Source organism: Microcebus murinus, chromosome 13, assembly GCF_040939455.1.
Source record: "Microcebus murinus isolate Inina chromosome 13, M.murinus_Inina_mat1.0, whole genome shotgun sequence".
NCBI lineage: Eukaryota > Metazoa > Chordata > Mammalia > Primates > Cheirogaleidae > Microcebus > Microcebus murinus.
The window spans coordinates 41,419,505-41,434,478 of record NC_134116.1 but is presented as its reverse complement, the minus strand read 5'-3'; the positions used below and the strand labels follow the sequence as shown (position 1 = coordinate 41,434,478).

Sequence of the window (14,974 nt, the reverse complement as noted above, 5' to 3'; positions counted from 1 at the left end):
TAGTAGACATTAAATTGCAACTTACCTATTGTATAAGAGAAATCCAGCAGGTCTCATTCATACTTCTTTTTTTGTTGAATAGGTGTAATTTTTACTTAATATTCTAGGTTTTTAAAGTACTTATATACTATTTTACATAATATAGAGATATACCTAATTCTGTCATTAAAATCTAGTTCATAAATTGAACAGGAAAAATAAGGCCACATAATCATATATTACCTTTTTCAATATGCATCCTTTTCGACTCATGTCCCATGTCATGACCAGCCAAATCTCCCTCTTTGGGCCCAGGGAGTACATTTGGTGATAAGCCCATTAGCATCTGGTTCATGGACAGCCCATTCTGATGGACAGCTGTTAAGCCCGAAACAAAAGAATAAACACAAAAACACCATAACACACAACATTCAAATAAATCAATTTAACTCTTTGGACTCAAAAGTAAATATAATGAGGCCGGGCGCGGTGGCTCACGCCTGTAATCCTAGCACTTTGGGAGGCCGAGGCGGGCGGATTGCTCAAGGTCAGGAGTTCGAAACCAGCCTGAGTGAGACCCCGTCTCTACCAAAAATAGAAATAAATTAATTGACCAACTAAAAATATATATACAAAAAATTAGCCGGGCATGGTGGCGCATGCCTGTAGTCCCAGCTACTCGGGAGGCTGAGGCAGTAGGATCGCTGAGCCCCAGAGATTGAGGTTGCTGTGAGCCAGGCTGACGCCACGGCACTCACTCTAGCCTGGGCAACAAAGTGAGACTCTGTCTCAAAAAAAAAAAAAAAAAAAAGTAAATATAATGTAATGGTCCAACTTTAAAATTACAATCTATCCCTAAAAACACTATGAGAATTGATAATCATGACAATTCTTGAGGATAAGCAGATAATATCAAAGATGACATCATTTAACTTTATTTTTATTTTGTATAAATTAATTTTTTAAATAGCTGAGATGATTTTGAATGGCTATACCAGTACAATCAGTAACAATGAACTATTCACTCTTTTAATCTATTGCATCAGATTATCTCTCCAGCATCTAATCTTCCTTAATTCTGCAAGAACTACAATCTTAACATTACGGAATTCTCTAACACTATGAAGTTACAATTTAATAGATAATATTCTTGTGACCTGAAAAGGTAAATACAGTTTTCCACAAGTTAAAGCACTGGAATCATGGTTTCAATATTCCCATTCTATTGTAGCCTATAAAACACAAAATTTCATAGATATCAAAGTATTTCTTAAAAAATAGTTTTGAACTCAAACTTAAAAATAAAAGTGACCATTAAACAAAATAGATCTCTTGAACTATTAACAGTAATCTGTCACTAAAGTGATGATAAAGTAGATGACAAAACACTCATGATTTTCACAATCCAATCAATAAATTTACTTAATGAATTTCCCATGAAAAATATTGGTTTTCTGCAAAATTGGAGGAAAAATAATCATTCCTGAAAACTTTACTTTCTCTGGAAAATGGAATTTTTTTAAATATAATAAGAATATATTAGGAATTGCCATTTAGCAACGATCATTAGTAATAATTATTTTTATTTATTTACCTTTTTAGACAGGGTCTTGCTCTGTTACCTGGGCTAGAGTGCAGTGGCATCATTATAAGTCACTGCAACATCAAACTCCCAGGCTCAAGTGATCCTCCCACCTGAGCCTCCTGAATAGCTAGGCCTACAGGCACCTGCCACCAAGCCAGGCTAATTTTTCTACTTTTTTGTAGAGACAGGATGTTACTATGTTGCTCTAGGCTGGTTTCCAAGTCCTGGCCTCAAGTGATCCTCCTGCCTCGGCCTCCCCAAAGTGCTAGGATTTCAGGTGTGAGCCACTGTGCCCAGCCTAGTAATAATTATTTCAGGGATAATCAGTAGGTGAAAGTTTGATGAAGAATAGAATATTTTCAAACAAAAATATTGAAGCCTTAAGCCTTAAGGTATCTCCTCTCAAGATACTTACTGTCTACAAAAGTTAAAAAAAGAAAGTAGCATTGCAGGAGAAAAAGCTAGTAGTTACCAATTTATCAAAGTGATAAAGTTCTCACTAGTATTGCAAAAATATATGTCTCCTGAAATGATTTGCTAGAAAGATACAATATCACAGCTACAGAGCTGTGATTCCTCCCAAAAATCCATAACTTTAATCTAATCAAAAGGAAACATCAAGAAAATCCAAACTGAGGCACATTCCACAAAATAAATGGCCTGTATTCTTAAAAAATGTTAAGGCACCAAAAGACAAAAAGGACTAAGGAACCATTCCAGATTAAAGAAAACTAAGGCTATGACAACTAATTATGTGTAATCTTGGATGGGCTTTTGGAACAAGCAAAAAAAAAAATACTTTGCAGTTAAATGATTAATGGGAATACTGGTGAAATTTGAATTCTAAATTTATAGTACTAAAACCCACAGTTCAGATTTTAGTACCCTAATATTGTCATTTTCCTGATTTTGATCATTTTTCTGTGGTTATGTAAAAGAAATGACTTGTTTATAGAAAATAAACAGTGAAGAATTTAGGTCCAGAAGCATTATATGTATGACAGGGGCACTAGATGACATTTTGCCTTTATGGAGATATCTCTTTCAGAGATTGCTTGATTGATTATGTGAGTCAGGATGATGAGTATCTAAGAACTATTTGTATTTTATTTGAAAATTTTCTGTTAGTCTAAAATTATTTTTAAATGACATTAAAACCAAATATACATATATACATATATATATATGTATGAGTATGCATATGTATATAATTCCATTTCAACAATTATATTAGCCCATGCATACAAAAATGTCTCCTCTGTTTCTATCAGGAATAAAAAATAATACAATCATTAATAAAATAACATGAATATGTAACAAAACTCTTTCAAATCTTTCCTAATCTGTCCATCATTTCCACTTAAGTATTATGAAGAAATATTTTTTTCTCTACAAGGACAGCACTTTTTCAATGACAATATCTTATAAAAACATTAGAATTAAAATCAATATTCACTGTTAAATTTCTGACTATACTGTCAGCATAGCATAAAAGCATATGGAAGATATTTTATTTGAAAAATATTTTGAGGTAGTTTATAAAGTTAAGAGAATATGTTTTAGTCAGGTCAAATCAATTATTTATATTTGTTATTATATTGAAGTATATAATTGTCAATAATTGACTACTTTTATTTATAATTTTATTGCATAGAATTTAATATAATAATTAAATTATCTACTTCAATAACTTCCAGATTAATAATTTTTGCTTTATACCAATATTCCTTTATAACCTATAAAGGCATTGTCTAGGAAATGTTTTCCTCCTATGAAAATACTCTCAATAACAAAATAACTCGTAAATTTTGATTTCTTTTATTCCTCTTTGTGGATATTTTCATTTAATGCAATAATGAAACTAATGAATTACAAAAACATCAAAGGTGATGCTTAAGGAATAAAGTTGAACAATCCATAGGCAGTATCCCCAGACATTAGATATTTGAGAACTGGTCTTGTTTACTTCAGAAACTAATCTAGAAGGTTACTTACTTTCTCTGTTTCATAGCTCAAATCTTTATGTGGGACATCAAAGACAGGGCGTTTATAACAGAACCTGTTAATGTAGTATCATACCTCATGATATTGCAAACTGGGTAACATAATTTTGAGAGATGGCTATTGCTACAGAGCTTCAGAACATGATACATCTGAGATCTATTTGGAATGAGGGCATTTTGATTAGAAAAGCCAGCTGCACCTAATAAAGTTTAAAATGGTGACAAGTGAAAGTATGAGACCTACGGATTCTGTCAGAAGAGCTCTCAGTCCGCGCTGGGGAGCTGGACACGCTGCTGCTGCGATGTGATGACGGGTGACTGCCAGGCCTCCGGCCCTCCTCCAGAGAGGGGGCAGGCGAGGGGCTGTCAGGAACGCGCTCCTGCACCACCGCGGGAGGGGAGGGGAGGGGAGGGGAGGGGAGGGGAGGGGAGGGGAGGGCGGGAGAAAAGAGGCAAAGTCAATGGATCTTTACGTAATGAATGCTGTTGATTTTTTTTAGTACGATTAAGACATGTGAAGAAAATAAACACATTATTTCATCAGTATTTAACTGTACCAAAAGACATTTTTTACCTTGAGCAAAGCCAAACAAAGGGAAAGGCCATTTATGAAATTACAGTTCCATGGGTAAGCATCCCTGTAGTAATGGTTAATGTCAATGCCCTTTTTGGACAAAAAGTGAGCCCAAAGAATATCAGCAAAACTTATCTGATTAAGAACCCATTGAACAACAAGGAAGAGAACAAAGAAGGATTCAATTCTAGGTATTTGTTATTTTGCAGAAATCTTTAAATATATTCTCTTGTTTCGGCAAGTATCTAAGAATCATTTAGTATACACATTATCAACATGACTGACCATATATTAATAATAACACCAAAGGAGTTAACAACTATTTCATCGTGGGACCTTTGTAGACATACTCAGATGTATCACATTTTAAGACACCATGGAAATGGATTATTATTTAACATTGAAATATTCTTCTTTGATTTAAATAATTCTCAGAGTACCTACCACCCCTAGTCTTAATTCAGTCACACAAATGCATTAAAAGAGAATTCGTGAAATATGTATCAGTTGTGTCCCAGAGAAATTTGGTATTGTGTCTCCTCATACACACAATAAGTATTAACACTCACGTCTCACTCCACACCTCCCCCACTGACTAAACTCTGTCCCTTCCCCATAAGACTAATATGCAAGTATCTTGTATAAATGCCTTCAATGAGCTATTATAAATGGAGTTACAGATTAAGAAAGAAAGTACCCATTTGCTAACATTTTCTACTTTGAGTAACAAGATATTTATATCTTTAGGTACTAACAGACATAGGCCTTGATGAACTATCTTTACACTAATAATAAATATTTAAAAGTGTAGAAGTAAATTTCTATACAAGAAATAAGTATATTATTCCTTATTCAGTTGAAAAGATGCAAATATTAAAAGACAAAAAGGTTCTAAAATGTAATTGGCCCGTAGGAAGCTACTTTTTCCACAATAACAATGGTTAACTTAATATGGGAAAACAAAGAAGAGGCTCAAGGTTTTGTACTATCAGTGAGAATGAGAGTAATGCAGGTCTTTGGTCAAAGTGATTCCATTAGCCTCTTAATGGTTTGAAATCTTGCTATGCATCGGAATCATCTGGCAAGTTCTTAAATGTTCCTATGTCTGGGCTTCACTCCCAGAGATTCTGATTTACTGAATGTTATGGCTCAATTGTGTCTGTAAAAAAAGATATGTTGAAGTCCTAACCTCTGGTGCCTGTGAATATGAATTTATTGGGAAATAGGGTCTTTGAAGATGTAATTAGTTAACGAAAGGCCCTACTTAAGTGGTGCCTCTTAATGCCACATGACTGATGTTCTTATAAGAAGATGTGAAGATAGGAGGGAAGAATGTCAAACTGGAGGCACTGATTGAAGTTATGCAGCTACAAACCAAGGGATGCCAAGGATGGCCAGCACCCACTGGCAGCTATGAAGAGGCAAGGAGAGATTCTGCCTGTAATCTCAGAGGGAGCATGGCCCTGCTGACATCTTGATTTTGAACTTCTAAACTCCAATAATTTGAGAGAATAAATCTATATTGCTATAAGCCATCTAGTTTGTGGTTCTTTCAGAAACTAATACACTAGGTCTGAAATGGGGCCCAGACTTCAGTATTTTTTAAAGACTTTCCAGGTGATTTTAATATGCAACCAAGATTGAGCACCACTTTTGTCATTCCCTTTTAATTTTTCAATGCTGTACTATGTCAATAAACATTTCCAACAGATATGCCAAGGCTTCATTTTTGAGGAGTATGACAAATAAAATGAAAATAACCAGAAAACATAGGCAAACCCTTTTCCCAAATCCATGTGATAAATGGTTTCCTAAAATATGTTCCATGAAATTTAAAAAAAAAAGAAATAGTTCTATAAGAAACTTTATGACAAAACAACATCGTAAAAAAAAAAAAAAAAAGGACAAAAAAGCCAACTAAATTCTACTCTCAAAAGTTGCAATACATATTAGAATCTTATAATGATAACTTGTTGAACATTAGGAGCTTTTGGACTGGTCTGACTTGCAAATTGGTTTCTGTAAAAGACAATAACTGCTCCCCCCAAAGGACAGCTGTATTGTCAGTATTGAACTAAAATGCATTAGCCCTTTACCTTTGCACTCGGATGTCGAGTATGACTCGACAAGGTTAGCAAAAATTATAGAGATTAAAATTACTCTTTGAATGTATCAATAATTTGAAATATAAAAAAATCAAAATACATAAGTTTGTGTGAAAAGAAACTCCAGTTTTTTATTCTACTGCCATGCTTTGTAAAATCTGGGGTATTTAAAAAATCAAATCCCAAGTAGAATAAAGGAATCAAGAAAAAAGCAAGCGAGTGCAAAGGGTTAATTAGTCAGAGGTTAAGAATTAAGCTCCCTACTTTCTGTAAATAGCAAAACTGGCTGATATATAGGTAAATGTAAGCAACGCGCAATTTATTTTTCAACTCAAGTCATGTGGGGTTTATTCCACTTGAAAGACTGCAAATGAGCAAAAGATAGGGAGAGAGAGAAAGAGACAGACAGAGAGAGGAGAGGAGAAATGAAGAGAGAGGAAACAGAGGCAGGGAGGGAAAGAGACAAACACAAACACCCCAGATATCTTGTTCAGGGAAGTTCTGGCATATCATACATTTGTTGCATTCTAGGATATTAAACAAAGATGACATCCAACTGCACAATTTGCAGATTAAAATATTTTAAATCTACATCTAGCATAACATGAAAAATGAACACATAATCAGTTACTTTCCAAATTAAATAAATGAAGCATGTTATGCTTCTAAAATGTCTAAGGTCTTTATCCACGTGGCAAAACACAAATAGCCTAAACTTTTAAGAAAAAAAACCACAAATATAATTTAAAAGAGCAGAGAATCCATATTAGGATGCCTAAAGTTATGTCTTATCTTCTAATTATAAAGTATTTGGGATTAAAAATCTTTTTCTTAACATCGATCCCTACCCTAAACTATGAAGCAGCTTCAAATGGCACTAATGCTCATATCAAATCTTACAATCACACATCAAAGGTTGATCTTGACTAGTTCATAGCATTAAAAGATTAAATTTCATGTTTTCTAAAGTATTGGTACTTTATTATATAGATTTATAAAACTATATAGTAGAACTTCTTTATAATATGTATAAATGTATTAAGAAGCTATAATGCAGTTAACTGTATACATGACCAGAGATACACTCTTAAGGGTCTAACCTTGATTTCTGAAAATTCTAATAAAGAGGCATACAGTTTGTCTAAGCTTTAGAGCTAATTCCTAATACATCTAACTGTTAATGCTTGGATTATACAGAAATACATAGTATGTATTTGAGAAGAGCATTGCTATATTTTTATATAAATAGAATTTTCTAAATTAACTATTCTATTTTGTTCATAGGTCACTCATGCTAATGTTTGTCTATCAATACATTTTAATATTTTTGTTAATGATTATGTTAGTGATCTTGCCATGGCACATGTGTGGCTGAACAGAGATAAAGTACAATCTTGAAATAAATCAATTCCTCTGAAATCATTTTGCAGGTCTGAGCTTTCTGTCGTAATAGATTTCTTAGTGGTCCTAATGGAAAGCAAGAGGATATGATTTTTTCTGAGATATTTAACTAATAAAATGCTTCAATAATTAATGCATAAAACTCTAGCAACAATGGTTATGCTATTAAAAATCATTCCTCATTTATTTTAACATTTTCCAGGTAAGTAAAAAAATGTTTCATTAGCCAATATATTTTATTGTCAAAGTTTTCTGTGGTTATTCCTTTAATTTATGAAATATTCACTAATTCATTTATACATTCAAAATACTTTAAAGATCACATAGTAAACTAAATAAAAAATCAATTAAAATCTTAATGTAAAATACATTTTAAAAGCATAATTTAATGCTTTGTAAATAAGTATAGATAAAATTGTATTATTTAACTTAGCTTTGGCTTACTTTTACTTTAATTGTAGTTTTGTGTTTAAGAACAGAAGATATAAGGACAATACCTAATACTGTAATACTGTTATTTAAAGAAAAATATTTTAATGTATGCAAATTTTTATGATTTAAAAGCTTAACTATTCAATTGAAACTTTCTATAAATTGAAACACAACATATTCAGTCATTTCACTTAATGTATAATTTCAATCTTTGGAACATGATGTATTGTTCTTTGAAGAATTTCATTAAAGTAAAATCCATTGAGCAAGTAAGATTTGAATACATTGTTGCACAATAAATTAATTTATTTCAACAGCTTAATTCTTTTATCATATTTATATGCTTGCCTTTCCAGAGTATTCTATAAGATGGAGAATAATGGAGACAGTAAAGAATTGCTTCGGAGAGAACCTCATAATTATTACTGAAACAAAATAGATAATGAGTTTTATTCAGACATAATAAGCAAGAAGCAGTTCAACGTCTATAGGAAAACTATGTAAACTGGATTTATCATTTCATTTGTGTAATACCCTTTAACCTCCAAGATGAGACTGAAGTAGGACAGAGAGGAAGAATATTTAATTTAATACTTCAACACACTGCTTTACAGTCCTGCATCAACTCTACCAATCAATAAAACACAATCTTTTGCAATGTTCCATCTTTATAAAACTCGCCACGATAATAAATGAAAATTTAAGAGGAATACCCTTCCACCGAAAAAAGGTCATAGTAATAAACTAATGGTAACAAAAGAACAATAAAGGAAAAGCTGCATTTTTGCCTCTAGATACAACAAGAAGTATTGGTCTCCAAGATAATTCTCAAAAACAATGTACTCTAAAACACTGAGATAAAAAGTATAAATTGTTCAGAACTATACACATGATTAATTAACCCTTTAAAAAATTTCATTATCTCAGCTGTCTTCTCTCCACCTCAAAAATGCATTGCATTTTATCAAATTAAAATATTTTCTTAGCATAAATAAAATTGCAAGTCATTTCTCTAAAGGATTATTTTATTTAGCTTTAATTTATTTTGCTCTCTTTTTAATTCTCTTCATTTTATCTGTTTTTATGTTAGAGATTCCCTAACTGAATATGATATAGAAGTATGGAGACATTTCTAATGTTAATTAAGTTGTCTCAATATTACATTTAATTTACAAAACTGAGGAAGTTGACCAGAGCTTTAAGACAACACAGACATAAATGTATTCAAATAGTATTTGATGAACATTTACTATGTGCCAGGAAGGACACTAGGCTCTGGTTATATATAAGAGAACAAAACTGAGAAAAATTCATTCGCCCATGGAGCATATATCATAAACTGGTAAATGTTATTAGTGAAATACAGAATCACTTACACTGATTAAGTATGACATTCAAAATTGCCTTGCTTGGGGAAAAGGTGCAAAGATTAACAGTAGAATTGGAATTCTGAGTTAAAAAAAATACTAAAAAGTACTTCTAAGAGACACAGTAAATGATGCTAACATATTTAAACCTGGTTGAGGACTAAACAGCCAACATCAAAACTCTGTCGCTCAAAGTGCCAAACTCAGCCTCCAAAAAAAATTTACCTGGCTTTTAAAATTTGTTTTGATGATGGTACCCAAGAAGTACTCAATTGTGTTAAAAAGTGAAATTGATAGGACCCATGAGTATAAAAACAACTTAAATTTATTCTCTCCTTGTCTTTTTGAACTTACTCTGTGGTCATAGAGGACTATATTTTCCCCACATCTGTATGACAATTCATGTATCCTTGTAACTTTTCAGATTACCATTTGGTAATATAAGGCTACTTTATATTACCAGCAAAATAAAATCATGACTCAGGAATTATAATTCATCCCTGTGTAATAATAAATACTAGCATTTTAATTAAAATGTAGGACTTCTTCCTTGCCCACAACCAAGAAAGGTGTGGTAGAGGGATGAAAGCAGAGAGAAAAAGGTAAATCCCTATTTTGCCCACAATGCCATTACTGGCAACATTATTTCTGCATATGGCAAATGTTTACAGCCAAATCGTTATATAATAAGGCACAATGTATGTTCTCATGGCCACCACCACTATGAACCTCTCATCTGTGGTTTCTTTGATGGGTCTGATGCATGTCTATGTTCCTGTGTCCCTTGAACTTCCTGCATAGTTACATGGAGGTTTGGTTCAAGTTGATCTGGGGCATGACTACTTCAGAGATGGCATTACATGCTTCCATCAGGAATGTGTAATGTTTGGTTGGTCGCCTTTTATGGTGTCAGCCACCATTAATGGTCATGGCCGAGATTCCTCACTTACCCAGGACTTTCATTTTGGTGAAATTACCATTTTGCATGCATTTATTTGCTAGAAGATTTCTATGACTGTAAAGTTCCTTCATTAATTATTTAGTTATCCTTAAGTTCAGTTTGTAAGGGAAAAGAAGGAAAATACTGACCCTTTCCATTTATTTATCCTTTATTTAAAACTCTGTCATCCTTTAAAAGAATCAATTCCTTAGATTTCTCTAAATATGAACAATAAGGATTTGTAAGTATTATTACAAGATCATGGATTTAAACATGTGATGTGTTTCAATACATTGTTGTATTGTATCATTAGTGGTGTTTGTGTTGTAATGCTACCTTTTAATTTTCAGCATTCTCTTTTAATATTTGATATCAAAATTCTAATAAACCTCAAGAGAACATATTTATCTATTTTTTTAAAATCCAAGTAAAACTATATGAAATAGTCTTTTGAGAAAAAAATTATGTCTAAAAGTGATGCACACATCCAGAGTTATTTATGTTAGTTGAAAGAATAAAGTATTCTGCAACTAAAAACAAACATGAGACATAGATTGCTCTAAGATTTTAATCCACTTTGAGAATTAGGTCATTCTGGTTCTAATTTTTATAATCTTTTCAGATTTTAAACTTCATGCAAGTAAAATCTTATTTGTAAATATAGGATTTTAAGAACTTGCTTTAAAGGAAAGTATTAGGCAATGAATAATTATAAATTGCATTATAAATATTTTTTCAATATTTAATTCTTTAAATGAAAATTTTAAAAAGTCTCTTCTCTTTCTCCCTCTCCCTTTCTCTTTCTCTCTCACAGATACACACACACACACACACGCACAATAGCTCAGCAGTGAAAATCAACTAATTTAAATCATATTTGCTATTCTTAGAAAACTCTATAATGTGGCCTGAAAAGAAAGATGTTTATTCAACAATGTAGAATAATTTGTATGTTGTTAAATTTCTCAAAAGCAATTCTACATTATCTCTGATGAAAAACGAAATCTAAAAATGCATTTAAAATCGACTTTGCATACTATGCACCACAAATCCCAAAAGTCTTGAGTTAAAGAATTTAAAGTACAGCACCTTTTTTTAGAAAAGGCTGAACAAGAAAAAGAGGGAGAGAGAAAGAGGTCTCACTATAGAATTATGTTTATATTTCACAAGCTTGACAGGGATTCCCTGCAAAATTCTAGAACTTATTTTTAAACAGATGATTGTGAATACTTAACGACAAAACAAAACTAGTGATAAGATGAAAGTAATGTCAGTATACAAAGACTTCTAAATAGTTTATAAAATATTAATTTAATTATTATGATAACCTAATGAGGTAGCATTGTTATCACCTCGATCATACAGAAAACAATTACAGATATATTAAATAATTTGTCACATGACTCAGAAGTAGTGAACTAAAATATAAATCCAAGAAGTCTTCCTCCAGATTTCATGCTTTCAAACACTAAAATATGCTGCCTTTCTTCTTTTCAATCATATTTTTATTTCAGCAAGGATCTTTTCCTCAAAATCCCTGTAACACTGGAAAATTTATTAAATAAAAAGTGTGAAAAATATTGATTTATTCAGGGAGATTTGGGGTTACATAGTGAATGGTACCTAAAGAGAATCAATTAGTAGAACATTTCAACCTATTAGAAATTCTCTGATGACAGGAGAAATTGATTTCTTGATTTATAGTGTTTATTTTACTCAGTAATAAAGGAATATATCCTTTTAAAATCTGGAAATAACACAAAGATGGCATAAATAGCTAATGTGATAGTTTGGGGAGTTAACACTCCAAAGTACTTAAAGACCTTAAATCAATGGAATGTAAATTTAAAAACTTGATGTAGGATAAAAATTCCTAATACAAATAGAAGACGAAGAAGAATTGGCTTAACAGAATTTTATGTCAAAAAGGCATGAGATTTATTGAGTCATATATTCAACTACCAAAAAACCTAAGAAATATGAATAGACTATAGTCCAAATTGAGGTTTATGTTAGTTTTAGTGTCTCTTCACTACCCAGTTCACTTCCAGAGTATGTATGTGGGGAAGGGGATGCCTTTTGTAAAAAAAAAGAGATCAACCAAAAAGCTTGATGAAAATGGTCAGAGGAAATTAGAATATTTGATCTGGAGAAAGAAACACTACATGTACTAAAATAGAGAACTTAAAATGTTCAAATGACTAGAACACAGAATTAGTACACATTTCTCTTCCCAAAAAATATAATAATATTAAGGTTGAAGGTACTGAGATGCAGATTTTAATTTGATTAATGAATACATTCCTCACTCTTAAATTTGCTGAAAATAGTCTAGGCATTCTACAAAAACTTCAATATTTAAAAATGGATGAGGAGGATATAGGAATTATTTCTCTGCTATGGGGAAAGCTGGATTACATTATGTGTAACATCTCAAGTCTATGTTCCTTCATGTTCTATGAATGTTAAAAGTAAAAATATATGAGTATCATTGACACATAGCAGACTAATACAGCTATAGAGTTTATAACTATTTAATATATCCCTGCATACATTTTGTTCTAGGGACTAAAACTAAAATTATTGTCTAAAGAGTATGTGCCCATTTCCTCCTTAAAATTATTTTACTAAAATATTTCCAGTAGTCCAAGACAATCAAGCCATCTATGTCCACCACTTTAGCAGAATCTCTCATGCAGGCTTGCATTTAAAACAAATAACAATGTCACAGCAGTACAATCTTCCACTAATCAGTTTTATTTTTCTCCATGCATTTAATTTTTTTCAACTCTAAATTCTCAATGGTTTTCATTTCTTTTCTATTTGGCTCTATAGTGTTTGAGAGTTTAGTTTGAGGTGTCACATTTTTCTACATTTTTCACAGAGATTTGAGTTAATCAGATGTCTAATGCAGTGACAGAAAAACATTTTCTATAAAGGACTGGATAACAACTATTTTACTCTGCCTGTGTAAAAGAAAGTAGCCACAGACGTCATGTAAACTAAAGTGTGGCTATGTTTAAAACACACACCAGTTACAAAAACTAAATTTTGAATTTCATATAATTTTCATTTGTGATAAAACATTATTCTTTTTTTTTCCCTTTATTCCCCAACCACTTAAAAATATAAAGCCACTCTTAACTCAGGAGCCATACGAAAACAAGCAGCAGAGTGGGGTTCACCCAAGGACAGCAGCTTGTGGACTAGGATCCTGCTCCATTTCATGTACTGGTGTGCATATGCTTATGAGAAAATTATTGGAGCTTTTCTCTTTTATAGAAACAGGTAGCAAAAAGAATATTTAAAAAATATAAAGCACTGAGAGCTATGTTTTTACTTCTCTTCTGTCTTACAAATTCTTATTGCCATTGGCATTGAGGTTAATTTTAATCTTAATTCTTGTCATTACTCACAAAAATAATGTAGCTGATATATTTCAGCACATGGACTATCTATCAAAGTTCTATTTTCTCTTCAAAGGCTATTTCTTATGTTGCTTTATCCTTCCTACATATGGGGTAAATTTTTGGTATATAACATTTCACTATCAATCACTCTTCATATTTAGAATGAAGTCTCAGTCAAACCAACTTGCAGGCGCCATTCTAATTACTCACATGGGCTCCGTGCTGTTCAACATACAACTCAACCTATTTTCTTTGAGGAAAATAAAAATTTCCCCAACACTAAACTTAAGGAACATCTACTATGTGCATTTGCCAAACACTGCTTGTGCTGTGCAGTCTATTAATACATAAATTTAGTTTGATTTATTATCTTGTTCTCCCTAATATTTAGGAGTTCATAGAGAACCTCTTCTTTACCTTTATTCTGTGAGGCTTCTCCCTTGAATTTTCTCAAGTTTTGTAGATGTCTTCCAGCTCCCAAAACTATTATTATTATTAGAACTGTCTCATGCATTTCTTGAAATGTTTTTACTTTCTATAATCTTTACCTGTCAATGTCAAATTTGAAGCTACATGGATGGCCTGTCTCACAAGAAAAGGGCTGCTAAATGGCCTTTCTGTACTTCCACAATAGCAAACTGAACTTCACTTTGATGGTGGCAATAAAAACTACCAACCTGTACTTTCTGTAATCATTCTCAATTAGAGCCATTGTTCCCTCCATAGCCGCTACTGTTACCATTTACTCCACTACTCCACATTCAAAATCCGGAACTTCCTTTAATCTGCCCATAGTAGCATTTCTGAAAATATTTGCCCCAAGAGAAGAGTGGGATATCACTATGACTGGGTAGGTGTTGGCACACATTTTAAGACATAAAACTCCTCTTTCTCTTATTCTCTTTTTGCATATTTTCTTCCTTTCTTCATATCTAACCCTCCTCTCTACTCCTAAAGATAATCTAAGAAACTATAGGAATGTTGTTGAGTTCTCAATAATCTAGTCCTGGATTGTTGTTCTAAAGGTTCCTTCCAGAGGAAATTCAACTGCTTCCTACTTACCTAAACTTAGACAACCAAGGATTTATTAAAAAGATCTTCCTTATCTAAGAATTCTATTAATAAACATTGAATGTCACATAAACCATGTTTTTAAATGTATGTTGAAAATTAAAATA

The 14,974-nt window shown here is 32.1% G+C and overlaps 1 protein-coding gene across 2 annotated transcripts in view; it reads right to left on the bottom strand.

The window, feature by feature from the left end:
* Nucleotides 1–14,974, bottom strand: part of DACH1 (dachshund family transcription factor 1) — a 408,633-nt gene that overhangs the window by 111,955 nt on the left and 281,704 nt on the right. For both annotated transcript variants that reach the window (XM_020290319.2, XM_076009384.1), the window contains 2 exons: nt 3,812–3,947; nt 223–357 (listed from right to left, as the gene is read on the bottom strand). In XM_020290319.2, the coding sequence (XP_020145908.2) occupies nt 223–357; nt 3,812–3,947 (271 nt within the window). The remainder of the gene's footprint in view (nt 1–222; nt 358–3,811; nt 3,948–14,974) is intronic.